This window comes from Diabrotica virgifera, chromosome 3 (genome assembly GCF_917563875.1).
Source record: "Diabrotica virgifera virgifera chromosome 3, PGI_DIABVI_V3a".
In the NCBI taxonomy this organism is placed as follows: domain Eukaryota; kingdom Metazoa; phylum Arthropoda; class Insecta; order Coleoptera; family Chrysomelidae; genus Diabrotica; species Diabrotica virgifera.
The window spans coordinates 148413269-148437163 of NC_065445.1; the positions used below are offsets into that span (position 1 = coordinate 148413269).

General features: G+C 32.6%; 1 protein-coding gene across 3 annotated transcripts in view; it reads right to left on the bottom strand.

Moving 5' to 3' along the window:
- The window catches only part of LOC114343993 (alpha-tocopherol transfer protein-like), a 391725-nt gene extending 374616 nt beyond the window's left edge, over positions 1–17109 (bottom strand). For all 3 annotated transcript variants that reach the window (XR_007696809.1, XR_007696808.1, XM_050645579.1), the window contains exon 1: positions 16812–17109. Coding sequence is in view for 1 of the 3 variants with exons in the window: in XM_050645579.1 (XP_050501536.1) it covers positions 16812–16921 (110 nt within the window). In the remaining 2 variants the exon portion in view is untranslated. The remainder of the gene's footprint in view (positions 1–16811) is intronic.
- Positions 17110–23895: the final 6786 nt, after the last annotated feature.

Genomic DNA, 23895 nt, shown 5'->3' on the forward strand with positions numbered 1-23895 from the left:
TTTCAGTTTTAAATTGTTTATAACTAGAAAACGATCAACTTTAGAGAAAAATTACAAAAGATCTTTTTTGTTCAGAATGACCTAAAAAATTCGAAATAATATCTGCCCGGGTCGAAAAAAATTTTTTTAATTTATAAAAAAATGAAATTTTTTAATTATTAATTAATTATAGTTAGAACAAGATTAGATCGGGCAACCCTTGTTTTTTGTAATTGTTAACATGCTAAATTACATATCCAATAATTTTAATCCATTAAACAGATCGGTGCAAATCGACCTTATATCGTATCTTAAAATATACATATACAGAGAGAGTCTGTAAAGTGGAATAAATTCAATATCTCAAATACTAATTGTTTTTTTGGAAAATGCTCAGACCCGTCGATTAGTATTTCAAATTGTCCTTTTTTACATTCAATAAAAATGTATACAGGGTGTCCCAATTTAGAGATATGACGTCATCGTCGATTTTCTTAAATGGCAACACTGTCATTTTGATAGCTAATTTGATAGGGTTTGTAAAGTTATACATAACTGCAAAATATCAAATTTTTATTCTCTACCATTTACAAGATAATAGAAAATAACAAAGTTATATCTGTAATTTGGAATATATTCAATAATTAAAATACTAACTGTTTTTTTGAAAAATGCTCAGACCCGTCGATTAGTATATCAAATTGTCATTTTTGACATATAATAATAATGTATACAGGGTGTCCCAATTTAGAGATATGACGTCATCGTTGATTTGCTTAAATGGCAACACTATCATTTTGATAGCTATTTTGATAGCGTGTGTAAAGTTATACACATCTGAAAAATTTCAAAATTTTATTCCCTACCCTTTACAAGGTAATAAAAAATAACAAAGTTATGAAGAACAAGAAGTAATCAAATAATAATTGAATTTATTTATTTCAATTAAGCAAATGCTCATAACGTTGCCCATTGACAATTTGACAATAATTGAGGGCAACATTATGAGTTTTTGCTTAATTTATTGAAATAATTAAATTCAATTATTAGTTGATTACTTCTTTTTCATAACTTCGTTATTTTTTATTATCATCTAAATGGTAGAGAATACAAATTTGAAATTTTGCAGTTGTGTATAACTTTACACACCCTATCAAAATAGCTATCAAAATGACAGTGTTGCCATTTAAGAAAATCGACGATGACGTCATATCTCTAAATTGGGACACCCTGTATACATTATTGTTATATGTCAAAAAGAACAATTTGATATACTAATCGACGGGTCTGAGCATTTTTCAAAAAAACAGTTAGTATTTTAATTATTGAATATAATCCAAATTACAGATATAACTTTGTTATTTTCTATTATCTTGTAAATGGTAGAGAATAAAAATTTGATATTTTGCAGTTATGTATAACTTTACAAACCCTATCAAATTAGCTATCAAAATGACAGTGTTGCCATTTAAGAAAATCGACGATGACGTCATATCTCTAAATTGGGACACCCTGTATACATTATTATTGAATGTCAAAAAGGACAATTTGAAATACTAATCGACGGGTCTGAGCATTTTCCAAAAAAACAATTAGTATTTGAGATATTGAATTTATTCCACTTTACAGACTCTCTCTCTGTATTGATGTGATCTTGATTATTGATATGAGATAATATTCTTATTTGTCATTTAATTCAATCAATGCATTAATAATAATTTAATTAATTAACCAGATCACATATCAATATGTTTTCAATCTCAGGGCGAATTATAAAATTAATTACTTACTTACGTGGCTTCTCAGTATTTCTCAATGGTTCCTAATCGGGATAGGAAAGAAAAGAGTAAAATAATACACACATATGGGTTACAATTATAATCAAAATATTGTTTATTTTATTTAAATGGCAATCACTGCTTAATATGTGCTAGATCTTATTATTCTTAAACATAACATTTACAAATGGGAATCTTATTTCCTTTTGGTTTCCAATTGAAAGTTTTTATTAACATTTAACTATTAGGATTTATTAGCAACAATTCTATTTAAGTTTGATGAAGCTTTTCTGATATTATTGATTATGTTCTTCAATTTATAATGTGGTATTTAATACGAAAAACCCATACATTCATGTCCAAACAAATGAGACTGACCTTTTTCTGGTGAACTGAGAATGTCTTCACACAAGACCCGTTTCCTGCTATCCTTGGCTGCGATCAAAACCTCGTCCTGGCTTTCAGTAATGTTCTCCTTTGAAGATTAGCTCGTATAGCTCTCGCTCCTGCTTCTGTCGTGATGCTGTGTTCTACCTTTTTCGAAACTGCAATCAGCTACCGGGACACTCTTTGCTCAAGGAGGTTCTTTACTCTCAACCTGGCCTACCTCTCGTTCCACGATAGATCTCCACACTCACGGAACTACACCGGCTTTCTCACTCTCCGTACACTACCGTCTACTACTCGACTTCACTTCTCGACAGCTCAAACCATTCTGATCTCTATTTGTCATTCATTCCCCTACTTTCTAAATATCCCTTCCAGATTCACAAATCAACCTTCCACCACCAACTCTCATTCGCAGTCTTCCTCAAAACCAATTTTTAATCTTTCTAAATATGCTTAATGGATTTCAAAGAAAATAGTTAATTCCCATTCTAAAATTACTTTCTACTATTTACAAAATTTAATGACCTATTCTCTATTTCCACTAAGTCTTATTTAGCATCGGCTAATGATCGAACCTTCCGCGAACAACGATAATGACCTATTATCGATTTCACTTGAGTTTTATTTATCATAGGCTAATGATCGAACCTTCCGCGAACAACGATAATGGTACGCGCCATTCACTTTGTTTTTTTCTAAGCGCATTGTCCCGAGTTCCGTAAGCTTTTTCTAATCACTTCTTAAAATTAAATATAACAATTTGTTGTATACAGGTTGTTCTAAATTTATATGCCCGTGGTTGAGAAAATTGAAAATATTTTATATTAAATTGAATTCTGTTTATAATTATCAAAATTTAATTTTCATATCAAATAGAAATATAACAAATCCCCGCCTTGTATTCGATAAAATTTATCTGCATTTTTAAATAAATTTTCTCGAGGCAAAACCAACTCCCTGTATATTTCCTTACTTTAATCTACGTCTTATACCCCTTCTTCTTGTATTACTCTAATTTGTCCCACCTGTAGAGTAATTGTTTCCTTATTTTCAGTGTCCTCATCCTGTGTTAGAGTGTCGGCTATTATGTTGTCTTTCCCTTTTTCCCATATCAATCTTCTGTCTTTTTCCTCAGATTTTTCACATACTTTTAACGTGTATTCTGCATCCTCGTTTTCATATGCCTCCTCTTCAAATGCCACTGTTTCGATTATATCTTTTTCGCTTTCATTTGTTAGCTTTATTTCTTCTTCTCCTGAGCTCATCTCTTCTTTTGAGGAATCCCAGTTTTCTTTTGCTTTTGATACTCTCAATTTTTCTTCTTCTGGGCTCAACTCTTCTTTTGAGGAGCCACAGGTTTCATTTTCTTTTGTCTTTTTCTGACTTTTTCTCCCTTTTCTTCTTTGTCCTTGCTTCGTTGCCAAATTCATTTCCACTGTTTGTTCTTTACCTGATTTGTCCGTATTTTGTTTCTCCTGTTCCTTGTCCTGTTCTTCTTCTTTTTCTTCTGTTAGATTCATCGTATTATTTTTCAAATCTATCACTACATGTTTTTCTGCCAATTCGTCAACTCCTACTATCATGTCATGTGACATGTTTGGCATTATTACACATTGTAGTGCATACCTCTCCTTACCCAGTCGTACCATTACTCGTATGCCTTCATTTATAGTTGCCAATGTCCGTTTGTTTGCGCCCACTAAATTTACCCTAGGTATTTTGTAAATTAAATTTGTTAAGTTAACTTCTTCTATTAGTTTTCTGTTGACCAATGTTATTTCAGATCCAGTGTCTATCATAATTTTAATTGGTTTCTCGTTAATAAATCCATCCACAAATTTTAAATTAACTCCATTTTTCTTTTCGTTGTTTCTTGCCAATTTAATAAACTCCTTGGGGTTACAAAAGATTCCTGTTTGATTTTTGGTTTTTAGTGAGCGCCGTCGTGAAAAGACACCGGTTGCTCATCGTTGTTTATATTTTCGTCATAATGTCTCTCTCCGTCATATTCACTGTCTGGGTATTATTTACTTCTCTTCTATTTTCTCTTGGTCTTTCGGATCTGTTTCGGTTTTCTCGATATCCCTGTTCATTTTGTCTACCATTATTTCTGTTTTCTTGATTTGAGCGTGTGATGTTTCTACTCTGGTATTCTCGATTTCTGTCCTCATTCCATTGCCTATTTCTTTGTTCATAATTTCCTCTTCCGTTGTCTCTATTTTCGTTTTCCCTTCTGGGATTAAAATCTCGTCTTATATAGTCCCTCCTATTTTGATTTCTATCTCTGTAATCCTGTGTTTCTCGGGGCCTGTAATCTTCTCTCGACCTTCTTGATTTTCTTTCTCTTAAACGTGATTCTCTTATTTGTAGGAATTGGCATAAACTATCTATGTCTTTGTAGTTTTGCAATGTGATATGGTCTTTCAGCGTTTCTTCGAAATGTCTTGCAATCAGTTCGACTAATTGTTCCGATGAGTAATTATATTGTAAATATATATATACGAAGCAAGCTTTCAATCCTAATAGCAAATAATTAATATTGAAAAATATCAAAAATTACTAAAAGATTTTTAAATTGAAAACTTACTGGTACATCCCCATGTATACACCTCCAAGACTTCTACAATTTGCAAGTCATATGGATGCTGCAGTAAAGACGATAGGGAAGGAATTCTAAACTTTGCAATTCAAATCCCCCGTCTGCAGCCGGTTAGGAACTGAAAGATGCACCATAGTTACTCTACTGAGTAATAAGAAAATAAAATAAAAAATAAAAATGTGTGTACCATTTTTATATATTCGGCTGCAATACGAAGGAAAAACAATCTTACTTTTTAATTAGAATAAGGAGTGCAGCCAGTCCCTTTAACTGCAATTTTCTGCTCTTATTGGAGCTTCATCAGAAGGAACGTAGGTACTGTTCTCCTTAATCCAATCAAATCGCATCGAAATGTTTTTCCAAATATTGCAGCCAAAATGATGGTATTGGGTGGCTAGCGCCATCTGGCCGTAAAAATACGAAGCAAGCTTTCAATCCTAATAGCAAATAATTAATATTGAAAAATATCAAAAATTACTAAAAGATTTTTAAATTGAAAACTTACTGGTACATCCCCATGTATACACCTCCAAGACTTCTACAATTTGCAAGTCATATGGATGCTGCAGTAAAGACGATAGGGAAGGAATTCTAAACTTTGCAATTCAAATCCCCCGTCTGCAGCCGGTTAGGAACTGAAAGATGCACCATAGTTACTCTACTGAGTAATAAGAAAAATCTACATATATAAAAATGGTACACACATTTTTATTTTATTTTCTTATTACTCAGTAGAGTAACTATGGTGCATCTTTCAGTTCCTAACCGGCTGCAGACGGGGGATTTGAATTGCAAAGTTTAGAATTCCTTCCCTATCGTCTTTACTGCAGCATCCATATGACTTGCAAATTGTAGAAGTCTTGGAGGTGTATACATGGGGATGTACCAGTAAGTTTTCAATTTAAAAATCTTTTAGTAATTTTTGATATTTTTCAATATTAATTATTTGCTATTAGGATTGAAAGCTTGCTTCGTATTTTTACGGCCAGATGGCGCTAGCCACCCAATACCATCATTTTGGCTGCAATATTTGGAAAAACATTTCGATGCGATTTGATTGGATTAAGGAGAACAGTGCCTACGTTCCTTCTGATGAAGCTCCAATAAGAGCAGAAAATTGCAGTTAAAGGGACTGGCTGCACTCCTTATTCTAATTAAAAAGTAAGATTGTTTTTCCTTCGTATTGCAGCCGAATATATAAAAATGGTACACACATTTTTATTATATTGTAAATGTTTTGCGTTATAGTAAATTTGTAATGCATATGTCCTTTCTGATATACCCATTCTATCATTGTATTTCCCATTTTGCAATTCCTTGTTAATTTCCAATTGTTGGACTTTTCCCCAGAAATAATTCAAAAATTTTTGTTCAAATTGTTGCCAACTGTCAAATTCTTCTTCTTTGCAATCGAACCATAGGCTTGCTTCATATTTTAGATGGTTTCTGATAGTTTCTTTTGCTGTTTCGAAATTTCCGATGTGCTGTATTTTCTTTTTTAGGCTATTTATGAACGGCACTGGGTGTAATCTTCTTACATCCCCGCCAAACCTTATCTTCACGTCATCTGTGCTATGTATAACCATTTCTCTTCTTTCTCCGACATTCTGTTGCGTCCTGTTTTCGGTGACTTGTTTTTCTATTTCTGTGATTCTTTTTTCCACTTCTTCTCTGTCTACTTGAATAGCATTTTCCAACTTGTTTTCCAAACTTTCCATTTCTTTTTTCTGGCAATTCGGTAACTCCTTCATTTTTATTTCTTGTTCTTGCATGTGATCTTTAATTTTCATTTCATACTTTTCTATGCGTTCCTCCATTTTCTTGTTGTTCTCTTCTATTGCTTGTTTCATTTTTTGTTGTGTTTCATCCATTTTTTGGTCCAATTTTTGTTGTGTTTCATCCATTTTTTGATCCACTTTATCCATTTTCTTTGATATTTCTTCCATGGCTTGTTTCGTTTCACGTTGATTTTCATCCATTTTTTGTTGTGTTTCATTTATTTTTTGTTGTGTTTCATCCATTTTTTGTTGTGTTTCATCCATTTTCTTTGATGTTTCTTCCTGATTTTTATCCATTGTCCTTTTTGCTTCATCCAGTTTTTGTGACTGGAGTTGCATCAGTTGTAATAGTTTATCTATTCCTGATAATTCTTGCTGTTCTGATGCCATGATTGTCGTGTCTAAAATATCTTCTTGGTCTGAATGTTCTTTTTGTTTTTTGTTGTCTTTGCTTTGGCTTCTTGTCACAGACATTTGTTTTCAAGAAGTACTATCCCCGCCAAATATGAAATTTTACTAGTATGTTACCAAGACGACTTTTTCTCACCCAAATATTATAAATTGTCAATAAATATATCAAATGTAACTATCGTAAAAATAAAATATTAAATCAGTTGTGTAAAATTTGTACCTAAAGAGATCTAAAATTTTATGTTATCAAATGTAAGTATCTCACTTTTTACCACAGGCATATAAATTTTCAAATACCGGCTTTACTCTTTCTATCCTTCAAATTTGCCACTAGAAATACTTTACAATGCTTTCCACGTTGGACGACAGTTAATGTGATCTTGATTATTGATATGAGATAATATTCTTATTTGTCATTTAATTCAATCAATGCATTAATAATAATTTAATTAATTAACCAGATCACACATCAATATGTTTTCAATCTCAGGGCGAATTATAAAATTAATTACTTACTTACGTGGCTTCTCAGTATTTCTCAATGGTTCCTAATCGGGATAGGAAAGAAAAGAGTAAAATAATACACACATATGGGTTACAATTATAATCAAAATATTGTTTATTTTATTTAAATGGCAATCACTGCTTAATATGTGCTAGATCTTATTATTCTTAAACATAACATTTACAAATGGGAATCTTATTTCCTTTTGGTTTCCAATTGAAAGTTTTTATTAACATTTAACTATTAGGATTTATTAGCAACAATTCTATTTAAGTTTGATGAAGCTTTTCCGATATTATTGATTATGTTCTTCAATTTATAATGTGGTATTTAATACGAAAAACCCATACATTCATGTCCAAACAAATGAGACTGACCTTTTTCTGGTGAACTGAGAATGTCTTCACACAAGACCCGTTTCCTGCTATCCTTGGCTGCGATCAAAACCTCGTCCTGGCTTTCAGTAATGTTCTCCTTTGAAGATTAGCTCGTATAGCTCTCGCTCCTGCTTCTGTCATGATGCTGTGTTCTACCTTTTTCGAAACTGCAATCAGCTACCGGGACACTCTTTGCTCAAGGAGGTTCTTTACTCTCAACCTGGCCTACCTCTCGTTCCACGATAGATCTCCACACTCACGGAACTACACCGGCTTTCTCACTCTCCGTACACTACCGTCTACTACTCGACTTCACTTCTCGACAGCTCAAACCATTCTGATCTCTATTTGTCATTCATTCCCCTACTTTCTAAATATCCCTTCCAGATTCACAAATCAACCTTCCACCACCAACTCTCATTCGCAGTCTTCCTCAAAACCAATCTTTAATCTTTCTAAATATGCTTAATGGATTTCAAAGAAAATAGTTAATTCCCATTCTAAAATTACTTTCTACTATTTACAAAATTTAATGACCTATTCTCTATTTCCACTAAGTCTTATTTAGCATCGGCTAATGATCGAACCTTCCGCGAACAACGATAATGACCTATTATCGATTTCACTTGAGTTTTATTTATCATAGGCTAATGATCGAACCTTCCGCGAACAACGATAATGGTACGCGCCATTCACTTTGTTTTTTTCTAAGCGCATTGTCCCGAGTTCCGTAAGCTTTTTCTAATCACTTCTTAAAATTAAATATAACAATTTGTTGTATACAGGTTGTTCTAAATTTATATGCCCGTGGTTGAGAAAATTGAAAATATTTTATATTAAATTGAATTCTGTTTATAATTATCAAAATTTAATTTTCATATCAAATAGAAATATAACAGTATTATGTTAAAGTCAATATTAAGTTTTTTTGTGATTTACTCAAACGATATTTTACTGTTCTGATTTGAAAAGACGGTGCAAATATCGAAAAAAAAAATCGTGGAAAATAGTTATGTCTGAATACTTAAATGCCTTTCTAATACTGTGTCGCAAATGACGGTATGTAAAAGGGTTGGGGAAGTGGAAGGGAGAGGATTGACAAATGACAAATGTATGTATCATAAACATGTATCACTTAAAATAAATCGACCTCTTTCCTAATGTCCCTAAAAACCAATAAATACTGCCAGATATCGAGGTGGACTGTTTTCATTGGCCCACCCTGTATTTAAACCTAAAACTAAGATTAATATTATTATAAAAATTAATATTATCTAAACTTACTCAGTACCAGTTCTCAAGAAATGACTTTTAACTTTTCCATTTTTTGTTTTCGAGAAACAAAGCTAACAAAGTTCCTGCATAAATTAAATTTCTATAATTTCGGCGAGTTTTGAAAACCGCTATGACTCACAGGCCCGCCGAGAGGGCGGCCGAGAGGGCGGTACAGCCGGTACATTTTACCGGGGCCCGCCAATGTAAGGGGCCCGGCGTCGACCAGACCAAACAATGGTGAAAATTATATCAGGGCTTCTAGAAGATTTACAAAAAATCAGAAATTCATGATCTTCCATTGTTGAAATATCTAAGTTAGTTATCAGCAATTATGGAATAAATAAAGAATTTACATCAAATAAATAAAAACGGCGTAAGAAGCCTGCGAGATTTTTTGATGATTTAACCAGAAGATTTAATGCGGAAAATAAAACTTATTCGCCATTTAATATTTTACGGACATTCCGAGGTGAAGCTGATAACAATATAAAAAATTGATATATTGCGTGAGTTATACAGGGTGTCCCGAAAAGATTGATCATAAATTATACCACACATTCTGGGGTCAAAAATAGTTCGATTGAACCTGACTTACCTCAGTACAAATGTGTTCATAAAAAAAGTTACAGCCCTTTGAAATTACAAAATGAAAATCGATTTTTTTCAATATATCTAAAACTATTAGAGATTTTTTATTGACAATGGACACGTATTTTTCTTATGGCAGGAACATCTTAAAACAAAATTATAGGGAAATTTGTCCAACCCAATTTTGTACTTTTCAAGTAATTCATTATTGTAGTACCGTCAGTTAAACACAACGTTTTTAAAACGTTTTTACCTCTCAGTATTTTTTCGATAAGCCAGTTTTTATCGAGATGCGGCTTCTTTTTTAATATATTTACATAAAAATTTTATGGGAGTTTTGTTCCTTTAAACCCGCCAAATGTTTGTGTACGTTTCAATTAAACTATTATTGTGGTACCGTTAGTTAAACACGGTGTTTTTAAAACTTTTTTTGTCCCTTAGTCTTTTTTTGATAAGTCACCTTTTATCAAGATGTGGCTTCTTTTTTAAAATACACCTGAAAATGTAAATTACAAATAAATTTTTAGATTATTAACAGGGTCTCTATAATCGTACTTCCATATACAAATATGTGGTAGATTCGAAAATATGCAAAATATCTCGATAAATACTGGCTTATCAAAAAAGTACCGAGAGGCAAAAAAGTTCTAAAATCATTGTGTTTAACTAATGGTGCCACATTAATAATTTAATTGGAACGTACACAAAAGTTTGGGGGGGTTTAAGTGAACAAAACCCCCATAAAATTTTTATATGGTGCACAAATTTCACTTTATTTTTTTTTTAAATGCTGTTGCCATGAAAAACTACGTTTCCATTTTCAATAAAAATCTCTAAAAGTTTTCGATAAATGAAAAATAAATCGATTTTCATTTTGTAACTTCAAAAGGCTGTAACTTTTTTGTGTGCATTATTGAATATAGGAAAATGAGGTTCAATCAACCTATTTTTGACCCCAGAATCTGTGGTATAATTTATGACCAATCTTTTCGGGACACCCTGTATAAAGAAGACGTCAGTAAAGAATTGATATTAGCGATATACAAGGATAATATTGATGACTCTCAACTTTCTCCACTAGATTTATTTAATAAAATTAATCATATCAAATAGGAATCATTGGGTATTTAAGGCTTTAGACGGTTGTGCCAAAGGAGTATTAATAAATGGTGAATGGTTGAATAACATTAGATATGCAGATGACACCATAGTTTTTGCCGATAATCTCAATGATTTACAGATATTAACAAATCGTATAACAGAAGTCAGCAACAGATACGGACTAGCCCTTAACATAAAGAAGACCAAATTTATGACAATTTAGTAAGAAACCAATACTAAACGCTCAACTTACAATTAACCAACAGAATATCGAAAGATTTGAGCAATATACATATCTGGGTATGAATTTAAATAGCCAATGGGACCACTCAACAGAAATTAAACAGCGAATAATAAGGGCAAAAGCAGCATACGTTAGAATGAGACCCAACAGTCGAGACATAGCATTAAAAACAAAATACCTTCTGTTGAAATGCTACATATTCTCAGTTCTGCTCTACGGAATGGAAGCATGGACACTAACTGTTGCATCTATGAATCGGCTCGAGGCTTTCGAAATGTGGTGTTATAGGCGCATCTTACGTATATCCTGGGTTGACCGAATTACCAATGTGGAAGTCCTGCGTAGAATGGGGAAAGAGTGTGAAATTCTCATAACCATAAAAACAAAAAAATTAGAATATCTAGGACATGTAATGAGAAATCAAGAACGTTACGGCCTTCTCCAACTGATTCTCCAAGGGAAGGTAAATGGTAAAAGCGGACCGGGAAGAAGACGCATTTCCTGGCTTCAAAATTTACGTAAGTGGTATAACACGACTACCACTGAACTGTTCCGCGCTGCAGTAAACAAAGTCAAGATAGCCATGATGATCGCCAACATCCGGAACGGATAGGCACTTTAAGAAGAAGATTTCTTACCGTCGTCGGTCGTTATTGCGTTAAGAATATTTTGCACATTACTGGTAATAGTCGCAGAAGCGGAAAGATCCTTTAATTGTGTTTCTCGCATAAAAAAATGCTATGATCTACAAGATCATACGAGATCTACGAGATCTACAATGAAACAGGATCGGTTAACTGGTCTAGCAATTTTGTGCATAAGGAATGATTTGGTAAAAGCATGCGATTTTTCGAAAATCATAGACACCTTTGCCAATCAGAAAATTTTTGCCGGGATCCCTTTCTTCACTTCTTTCCGGGACTCGCTCATCCCTCTCGGCGGCCCTGGATATGACACACAATATAATATGTAGATCAAATTCCTTACATTTTTTTTATTTAAACCGTGGAAAGCAGTAACCGGTTTTTCCCGTGATATTTTCTACCAAACAAAAATTGTTTCGATATAGATTTCTTGAAACTACTGTTACTCTGGGCTAATTAGCAAAATTCATGGAAAAGTTATTTACCAGCAATTTTATTGCTGGAATCGAATTATAAGATCCTATATATTAATAATATAGGTATGCAAAGTCCGCAGATAGTGTGCTACTTTTTTTATAAACAAAATGGCGCCGACAAATCGTATTTTTTTCAATTATTGCTCTATAACTCCGAAGATACAAGATCTGGGAAATATTAAACCGTAGAAATGTGAAACCGAAGTTAATCCAAGCAATAAAGAGTATATATAAATGTACACGTAATAATGTAAGAACGAACAATTGCTCATCTCTTGAATTCTACACAAGGACAGGTGTAAGACAAGGTGGTGTTCTGAGTCCTTTGTTATTTATCACTCTAATGGACGAAATTGCAAAAGAATGCAGGGGTAAGGTAAAAAGAACTAGGGTTGGGGTATATAAACTTCAACAAGTTTGCGTGTCAGAGTTGATATATGCCGATGACCTGGTTATTGTGGCAAAATCAGAAAAGGACTTGCAGGTGAATGTGAATGTTTGGAATGAGGCCTTTAAGAAATTTGGGATGAGAATAAATATTGAAAAAGCAGAAGCTTTAGTAATATCGAAAACACAAGAAAATATAAATGTTAAGTTGAATAATGAGACCATTACACAAGTTGAGGACTTCAAGTATCTAGGATCAACAATGAATGGGCAAGGAAATATAGAACCAGAAATAAACAGCAGGGTAATGAGTGCAACAAAATTATACTATGCACTAAATAAAAGTTTTATTAGGAAGAAAGAAGTAAGCCTGAAAACAAAAATGAAAGTATTTCAAACCGTGTACGAGCCGGTGCTACTCTACGGTAGTGAAACGTGGACAGTGAACGACAACATCCGTAGTAAAATCCAAGCATGCGAAATGCGATATTTACGTGCGGTATCCGGGGTGACCAGACGTGATCGTATAAGAAATGAAGACATACGTGAAAGGTGCGGTGTTGGAAGGACCTTAGACAGACTTGAAACGAAACAGTTATCGTGGTTCGGACATATGGCGAGAATGAGTGAAGGTAGAACTGTAAAGAGGGTATGGAAAGCGGCATCTGACAACAAACGAAGAAGAGGCAGGCCAGCAAGAACGTGGAATGCAAATATTGGAAAGGCTTGCGGAAAAAGAAATATTGGGTGGAGAGAAGCAGAAAGACTAGCTACCGACCGAAAGGCATGGAGACGTCTCATTTCTCCACTTACCTCGACACCGTAAGGTACAAGAGGACGGCTTAAGTAAGTAAGTAAGTAACTCCGAAGATTTTAACTTTACAACAAAAACACCCAAATAAAAATTCACCGCAATTATATTCTGCATAGAGATATGTTTTTCACGATTTGCTCCGACGAAAATTTTCCTCGGAAAATTCGGGTTTTCCTAACAAAAACTATAATATTCAAATAAAGTTTTAGGTAAGTAATTATTAATCAATAATTAAATAACTTAGTGACATCAAAGACATCTTGGTATAGATTGTAATTCCAGAAGCTGGTGAAAATTAAACGAATATTTTAGCAACAATTCAATTGTTAATTAACAATTTACGATCGCAATAATAACCAAAATAATCATGATACATTGATCAAATTTATAAAGATTATAAAGATGAGATGCTTGTTTAATATTTTATCGACAAAATATAAATTTTTCTTTTTTTTGCATAATCTTTAAATTTTGAAAAAAAAATAGTTATAATACGTTGGTCTAATTAGTAAAGTACAAAGAAATGTTATTTACCAGCAATTTTATTGCTTTAATCGAATTATAAGATCCTATATATTATTAATATAGGTATGCAAAGTCCACAGATAGTGTGCTACTTTTTTATAAACAAAATGGCGCCGACAAATCGTATTTTTTTCAATAATTGCTTTATAACTCCGAAGATTTTAACTTTACACCAAAAATACTCAAATAAAAATTCACCCCAATTTAATTCTACATAGAAGCATGTTTTTCCCGATTTGCTCCGACGAAAATTTTCCTCGAAAAACGTGGGTTTTCTCAACAAAATCTCGAATTTTCAAATAAATTTTTTGGGCCAGTAATTATTTATCAATAATTATATAGCTTGGTGAAATAAAAGGTTTCTTGGTATAGATTATAAATTCAGAAGCCAGTTAAAATGAAACGAATATTTTAGCAACAATTCAATTGTTAATTAACAATTTACAGTCGCAATAACAACCAAAATAATCATGAGACATTGATCAAACTTAGAAAGATTATAAAGGTGTGATGCCTATTTAATATTTTGTCGACAAAATATAAATTTTTCATTTTTTTGCATAAACTTTAAATGTTAAAAAAAAATTGTTATAAACAAATTAACATTTCTTAGAAATTGTTTATTATATTCTAATTTTAAAAAATACTTAAAATGCGTATTTCATAGGTCTTGAAAATGAATGCTTTAAAAAAATTTTCCAACCATTTGCAAATAAGTTAGGAAACAGCAAAATAAATATACGATATCTCCATTGTTTATAATTTGTTTTAATGGTTTCAAAGCTTAAAAGTGAGTCTATGGTACAATCTAATTACTCACAAAGAATGTCAAAAATTAGTGCAATGGTTATATTTTAATCAAAGGTTAAAAATACTTTTTTTTGTAATTTTTAGCGCGAAAGTAGGATTGATACAGAGCCGGAGATAAAATGTTCACTCGAAGCGACTGACACGCTTAAACTCGCGCGAGTTGTGTCTGTGGGCGGGTAGCTACGGTACTGTAATATTCTACTTTCGCGCGTGTAAATTACAAAAAAATATATTTATAATCTTTAATTAAAATATAACCATTAAGCTGATAATCGATATTGTTTTATAAATAATTAGCTTGTACTTTAAACTCACTTCTACGCTTTGAAAGAATTAAAAAAAAATTATTAACACCGTAGTAATCGTATGTTAACTTTGCTGTTTCATAACTTTTTTGAAAATGGTTGCAAAAAAGTTTTAAAGCATTCATTTTCAAGATATTTGAAATGCGCATTTTAGCTATTTTTCAAAATTATAATATACTAAAAACTTTCTGAGAAACGTTAACTTGTTTATAACTATTTTTTTTAAACATTTAAAGGTTATGCAAAAAAATAAAAAATTTATATTTTGTCAACAAAATGTTAAATAGGCATCTCATCTTTATAAGATTTCAAAGTTTGATCAGTGTATCATAATTATTTTGGTTATTATTGCGACCGTAAATTATTAATTAACAATTGAATTGTTGCTAAAATATTCGGTTAATTTTCACCAGCTTCTGGAACTATAATCTAAACCAAGAAGGCTTTTAAGTCACCAAATTATTTAATTATTGGTAAATAATTACTTATCTAAAACTTTATTTGAAAATTAAAGATTTTGTTGGGAACACCCGCATTTTCCGAGGAAAATTTTCGTCGGAGCAGATCGGGAAAAACACGTCTCTATGCAGAATTTAATCACGGTGAATTTTATTTGAGTGTTTTTGTTGTAAAGTTAAAATCTTCGGAGTTCTAGAGCAATAATTGAAAAAAACACGATTTTCGTGCGCCATTTTGTTTATAAAAAAAGTAGCACACTATCTGAGGACTTTGCATACCTATATTATTAATATATAGGATCTTATAATTCGATTCCAGCAATAAAATTGCTGGTAAATAACTTTTCCCAAAAATTGCCTATTCTCCGATAATCAGCCCAGACTATGTTTATTGTCCTAAATTTTACATTTTAATCATCAAAGTCCATAATAAGTCCATATCACTTTTAACACGTACAAAAAAACATATACATATATGTGAACGGAATTCATTCCTCTATGTTACACTAAAATGTAAATATTAAAATTTTTTATAATTTTTGATCGGAACTGCATTTGCGGATCGGATCATAACAGTAGTATTAGTATCCAGAAAAGCGAATAGAACAGAAAAATTGTTGGTTATCGTGGGGGGGGAGTCGTTTCTTGGTATGTATGTAGATATAAAACGTGAAAATTTACTCGATGGATTAGAAAATAACTTTTTATTAACAATTTATAAACCCTAAATATGACAACTAATCTGACAGGGAAAAGTAAAAGGACAAAGCGGACCAGGAAGGCGAAGGATTTCCTGGCTGAAAAATCTACGTAGGTAAGTGGTTGTTCAACACAACCACAAATTTTTCAGAGCAACAATGTGCAGAGTAGAGATTCACATGATGGTCTCCAATATCCGAAACGGATAGGCACTTCAAGAAGAAGAAATATGACCAATACTGGCGGAGTACATATTATAAACTCTTACGAATAAGCAAGTTATAACCAGACAATGGAGATAGGTCACACACACACAAGCAGATAATAGACGGAATGGCTAGATAGGGACTAGAGTGATACAGATGGGAAAAGAACTTTTATTTGGTACCTAAATAACCTGGATGAGGACTTTCCATAAGAAAAAATCAGAGATAAGACAGTAGGTATAGGAACATTCAGATAATATGCTGGAGAAATATGTTTTCTTTTTGAGGTTCGGATATTGACAACCATTCTAAGAATACTTACTTCGTTGACAGCTGTACCTATATGGAGATAGGAATAAATGTGAAAATTCGATTGTAAAACAATAAAATTATTAAATATAGATCAACACTGAATTATAGAGTAGATATATTATACAATAATAAGACTTAAGATCGACTTACCAAGTTCTAACCTTCTGTAGTTCCTTGATCCTTCCTTCAGGAACATTCCTTAATCCATGATAAAAAGGATGAAGGTATTTAGTATTTTGTGTATTGCCTTTTTGTTCCATTACAGCAGGAGTACCAAAAATTCACAGAAATAATTAACTAGCACAGACTAGACTTGCAAACCGACACGAAAGCAAAGTAAATTTTTGTGTAAAAACAGAAGTCCCACACAGTGAAGCGACGCTGATCTGTGGCGGACTAGTTTTATTAATTTCACGCGGACTGAACGACTAAAGAACTTAACTTAAACCAACAGAAAGAAACTTTCGAGTAATCAAAAATTGAAAGTCGGAGTGGGACAGACAACCTGTTGCACTGTTGCAAATAAAAGAGCAACGGCAGGGTCGGCGTAGGGGGTCATTAGTGGAAGTAAGTTAGGTATTATACTTCATATTTTTGGATTTTAAACGAGAATTGCATAAATTAAGCAGAAAGAAAACAAGCAGAACTTATGTCACGTAGTAAAATACGTAACAAACTTAAGTTCTTTAAAGGTAAAATATTGCAAAACCTCTAAATTTTAAAGAACCGCTTGGATTGACATAAAATTTGGCATACAGATAGCTAACAAGTCAAAGAAAAAAAAGTGATATTGTGCCGATGTGTGCTTTTGCCCTAGGGGTGAGTTCCACCCCCTTTCGGGGGTGAAAAATATATGTTCGATATAAGTCCGGAAATGGATAAAATGACTAATTCTAATGGTAGGGGAGCCCAAGCGGAGATTTTTGCAGTTACTCGAGCGCGTCAGATTATCATATGGGGAGAAACGTGGTACCCTGCAGATGTACCTCTGCCATATATTGGCTCTTAACACAGGGGAGTTCGTTTAGGGGACCCGAAATAAAAAATCTATCCTTAAAAATAATACTCGAAATTGTCAGATTAAGATAAGGTAAGTTAAGTACATGCAAAACAGTGTATATTTAAAAAATCTGACGATTTGAGCGGGGCGTAAGGAAATTGGTAACTCACAAATTTTCACAAGAAAAAAGCGAATATTTCGCGAAATGAACGTCAGATTGAAAAACTAAAAACTACACGTTCAATATTTTTCAAAAATCTATCGAAAGATACCAAACATGACCCCTCACAGAGAGGGGTGAGGGGTAAATTTAAAATTTTAAATACAAATCACGCGATATTTACCAAAATAAACATCAGATCGAAAAACTGCAAAATACACTTATTTAAATTTTTGAAAAATATATCGAATGGTAATAAACGCGACCCCACGCGGAGGTGGGGTGGGGGGTTACTTTAAAATCTTAAATGGGAGCCTCCATTTTTTATTGCAGATTTGGATTCTCTGCATAAAAATAAGCAACTTTTATTCGAAACATTTTTTCTAATTATGGATAGATGGCGCTATAATCGGAGAAAATGATTAATGGAAATGGAAAATTAAATTAAAAAATGGCAACCGCCCGCTAAAATGGAAAATTTTACTTAACTTTTTTTGGTTTTAGGACCTAATAATCACAACCCAATAGGTCCCCAAAGAGCTCGAGTGAGTGCACATTTAGCATACTTTGCTCCCCTACCATAAGCAACTTTTGTTCTATAAAGTTTTTTCACCAAGTTAATACTTTTCGAGTTATTTGCTAGTGAATATGTTTTTTCTACAAAATAACCACGTTTTCAGACGGTTTTTCGCAAATAACTCAAAAAGTAAATATTTGGTCGAAAAAAAAATTCTTATCAAAAATATAGCACGTAAAAAAGTGAAAAACATGGTGTATATATTAGGTCACTATACCTAGTAGAAGCAGAGTTATAGCTAATGATAAATAGGTTCATATTCGTCAAATTCCAAATCGAATATTTTAACGTGCCATAAACAAAAAACTAAGCACTTTTTTGGGGAAAACTCATTTTAACTTTTTTAAAGTGTTTAAAAAATGCTTATTTTTGTTTTTTAAAAAAAAATTTAGCATCAAAAGTAAACAAGTTACGCTCAAAATAAAGTTGGTCCCTTTTTTTGGTAAGAAATCGGGAAAATCACCCCCTAATTAGTATTTCAAATGAATTTAATTGTTACCACTTCACAAGTTTTTACTCGCGTATGTATTGATCATATTACGATCTGTAAGTTTCATCGGTTCAAAGTCCTTATTTTTGAAAAAGCTGTAGTTAAAAGGGCTTGAACCAGTCACTTTTCACGAGTGTATGCAAATTTATAAACACCGAATCTTAACCAATTTTTGTCTTGGAGAAAAACAAAAAAGAATACAAAATATTCAGAAAAGTAAAGCCGACTTTTTTTATTCTTTAAGCTTTTTGGTATCTCTAACAATTTTTAAGTTATTTTGAAAAAAAGCATTTTTCCAAAATTAAAATTTTTAAAAATTTTACTTTAAAACCAAATTTTTTTAAAAATAAGCACTTTGAATCGATGAAACTTAGAGATCATATTTAAAACAACATAAGTAAAATAACTTGTGAAGCGGTAACGATTAATATCATTAATTGCTAATTGGGGGGTGATCTTGCTGATTTTTTTTTGCCAAAACAAAAGGGACCAACTTTATTTTGAGCGTAACTTACTTACATTTGATGCTAGAAATTTTTTTTATGAAAACGAAATAAAGCTTTTTTTAAACACTTTAAAAAAGTTGTAATGTGTTTTTCCCAAGACTGCTTCATTATTTGGATATTTCACATTTAATTATTCTATTTGGAATTTTTCGAATATCAACCTATGTTTCAGTAGCTATAACTCTGCTTTTGCTAGGTATAGAGACCTAATATACACCGTTTTTTTCACTTTTTTATAGGCTATAGTTTTGCTAAGAATATTTTTTTCGACAAAATGCTTACGTTTTGAGTTATTTGCGAAAAACCGTCTAAAAACGTAGTTATTTTGTTGAAAAATGAACATATTCACTTGCAGATAACTCGAAGTGTTGATTTGGTGAAAAAACTCTATAGACAAAAGCTGCTTAAAATTAGTCAGTTTATCCATTTCGGGAATTATCTTGGACATATATTTTTTTACCCCCGAGATCGAGTGAAACTCACCCCCAGGGCAAAAGCACACATCGGCATCATATAACTTTTTTTCTTTGACATGTTAGCTATGCGTACGCCAAATTTCATGTCAATCCAAGCGGTTTCTTAAAATTTGCAGCAAAAACCGTGAAAGAATGTACTATAAAATAGAAATCGAGATCATTTTGAGTAGGTAGGAACCAGCAAATAATGTAGTACACACTTAGTTACTATCAAAAGAAAATAACGTAAGACATTCTAAAATAAGTTAAATTAAATACACAAAAAAATTGTAGATGAACAAAATGCAAGCTTATAGTGTTTATCCATTTGCAAATTTGGTGAACCAAAATAATTTCAAACATATTGTTTTATGACGAGAATAGAAAATATACCTGATTTTAAGTACTGCAAGACAGAAGTATAAATAATGCAGCCGATATGTAAAACAATTGTGCATTTAACCCATTAACCGCCAAGCAAAGAAATACTGCAATATGTAATATATTTGATTAACTAGAGTAAAATAAACTTAAACATTCGTAAAAAAATTGTTTCACACTTTGATAATGGCAGGTGTCACAACAACAAAATGGTTGGTTTTCGAACCTTTGGCGGGACTGAGGTATAAAAATTGAAATATACAAGACTAAGTTTTTCAACCTAATAACAATATAAAAATATAAAAATATAAAAATATTTGTAAATTAAATATTTTTAAAAGATTTTTAATTGAAAAACTTATTGGCCCATTTTCCTGGTGACACCTCCAAGGCTTCTACCATATGCAAGCCAAATGGATGCTGCAGTGAAGACAAAAGTGAAGGAATTCTACACTATGCAATTCACAACCCCCGTCTGCAGCATGGTAAAGTTCCAACGGAAAATGGACCTAGGTACTCTATAGGAGTAATACTAATATAAAAATAAAAAAATAAAAAAATAAAAATAAAAATGTATACCATTTTTATTCAGTTGCAATGCGAAGCCAAAACTATCTTAACTTTTACTTAGATCAGAGAGTGCAGCCAGCACTCTTATCGACGATTTCACCTCTTGTTAGAGGTTCATCAGAGACTGCATAGGCTGCTTTCTCTGGTCCTGGTAAAAATTTTCGACATATTAATCCCCCATTGCAACTGACGAGAAGGTAGTAGGTGCGTAGCGGCATCTGCTAAATAAAAGATTAAGTTTTTCAACCTAATAAAAATATTTGTAAATTAAATATTTTTAAAAGATTTTTAATTGAAAAACTTATTGGTCCATTTTCCTGGTGACACCTCCAAGGCTTCTATAATATGCAAGCCAAATGGATGCTGCAGTGAAGACAAAAGGAAAGGAATTCTACACTATGCAATTCACAACCCCCGTCTGCAGCGTGGTAAAGTTCCAACGGAACTTAGAAGCCTTGGAATATTGTAGAAGCCTTGGAGGTGTCACCAACACCTTAGTCTTTTATTTAGGAGATGCCGCTACGCACCTACTACCTTCTCGTCAGTTGCAATGGGGGATTAATATGTCGAAAATTTTTACCTAGACCAGAGAAAGCAGCCTATGCAGTCTCTGATGAACCTCTAACAAGAGGTGAAATCGTCGATAAGAGTGCTTGCTGCACTCTCTGATATAAGTAAAAGTTAAGACAGCTTTGGCTTCGCATTGCAACTGAATAAAAATGGTATACATTTTTATTTTTATATTAGTATTACTCCTATAGAGTAACTAGGTCCATTTTCCGTTGGAACTTTACCACGCTGCAGACGGGGGTTGTGAATTGCATAGTGTAGAATTCCTTCCCTTTTGTCTTCACTGCAGCATTAATTTGGCTTGCATATTGTAGAAGCCCTGGAGGTGTCACCAGGAAAATGGGCCAATAAGTTTTTCAATTAAAAATCTTTTAGAAATATTTATTTTACAAATATTTTTATTAGGTTGAAAAACTTAGTCTTTTATTTAGCAGATGCCGCTACGCACCTACTACCTTCTCGTCAGTTGCAATGGGGGATTAATATGTCGAAAATTTTGACCTGGACCAGCAGTCTATGCAGTCTCTGATGAACCTCTAACAACAGGTGAAATCGTCGATAAGAGTGCTGGCTGCACTCTCTGATCTAAGTAAAAGTTAAGACAGTTTTGGCTTCGCATTGCAACTGAAAAAATTGTATACTCGTACATTTTTATTTTTTTTATTTGAAATATACAATTTTATTTTTTGTAAAAAGTCTCAAAACATTTAGAGTGTAAATGGACCTGGCATTTTTGATAAACAAAAATAGTATGGTTAGAACATTGCCTACACTTTCTTCAGCTTTTTTTGTCAAAAACGCAGTCGAACGGCCCTCTATCTTGTTTAGAAATTATTTTAGATATTTCCAGTTTACATTTTCCAATCCTGTATCTCAGGACACTCTCTTTAGATATGAGGCCATCTCAGATTTTGCCTTTTACAAAAATGGCGGACATTTAAAATGGCCACTATACATATGTGACTAATAGCACGATAACATTTAACCGAAAAGTCCGATTTCAACCAAGGTTATACATATACGTTCTTTTTTTCATGTATAAGATCGAGGTCTTGAACCGAAAGAATCGGTTTACCGGAAGTTATATTTTTGCTGGTTTTTTATGTAAAAATATGTTGTTGTTTTTCAATTCTTTCACCGTGTATATATTAATTTTTCAAAAAGGTAATACCGCCATTGAAAAGACCGAAAAATATTTTTTAGGAAATTTTTGAACTATTTAGTTATGTTATTACTAGTTAATAAATTCATAACGTATCTTCACATGTACCTATGTTCGGCAGATTCGTGCAAATATTATAAGAATTATTATTGTGCATTTACTGATAGAAGCCTACAATTTTAACCACACATTCTACAAATGTAGAGCTTTGATTTTGGAAATGGGGTCATCTTGGATTTTTCCTATACCGGTAATGGTGGACATTCGAAATGGCGGTATTAGAATACTTTTATATATTAATGTTGTATTATTTCATCACCTGTATAATAATATAATGACTTTGCCTGAGCTGCTGAAACCATTGGACAGGTTTGTAGTATTGTTATATGACCGTACTAGCAGTCATAAGTGAGTGAATGATACGCGAAAACATCTGTTTAGCCAGAGATGTACAGCAATAGAGCACATAAAGAGAGCGATTTACCAGGCTAGTTACTGCTGGGCCCAAAAGATGGTCGGAGCCCCAGTGCTCCTGTCACCAGTGGATTGGAGCTGGAACAAAAAGGTTGAAGGTGGATAGGAAACGTGTTGGACGATATTACCAAAGGCTTCTCAAGTATGCAGAGAACTAATTCGGTGTGTCTGCAAGAAAGGCTGCACACGAGAGTGTCGATGCAATAAGGCTGCTTCAAAGTGTACCGCACTTTGTGCTTGTGGCGACATTTGTTTTAAATAACATTATTGCTTTGAATTTTATCTGTACACATTGTATCTCTCAGTCCAATTTATTGTAATAATTAGAGTATAATGAATATTATAGATGTAATAGATGTATTATAATTAAATTAATTCTTTTAATAACGCTGTCGCAGAAACCTGCGTCTTGAACCTTGACACTAAAATATGCAACTTCTACTTTGAACATTTAACGTCTGGGTTAGTTAACCCACCGATCACCCTCCTAGTAATTAGTATGGGCCCTCCCATCGACCCATAATAAGTTTTTATAATTTCCAATGCAAATTTACCCAACTTAGACTTACTTTAAAATGTGTAGCTTTAAAAAAAATTTGCTCATAAGAACATAATATTTAAAGACTCGTTATGCATTTATTAAATGGTGATTAACAAAACTAAAAAGGTCAAAACATTTCCTAAAAAATATGTTTACGCTCTTTTCAATAACGGCATTACCTTTTTGAAACATTAATATATACATGGTGAAAGAATTGAAAAAAAAACAACATATTACATAAAAAACAAGCAAAAACACAACATCTGGTAAACCGATTCTTCCGGTTCACGACCTCGATCTTATAAATAAAAAAAGAACCTATATACCAAATTTTGTTGAAATCGGACT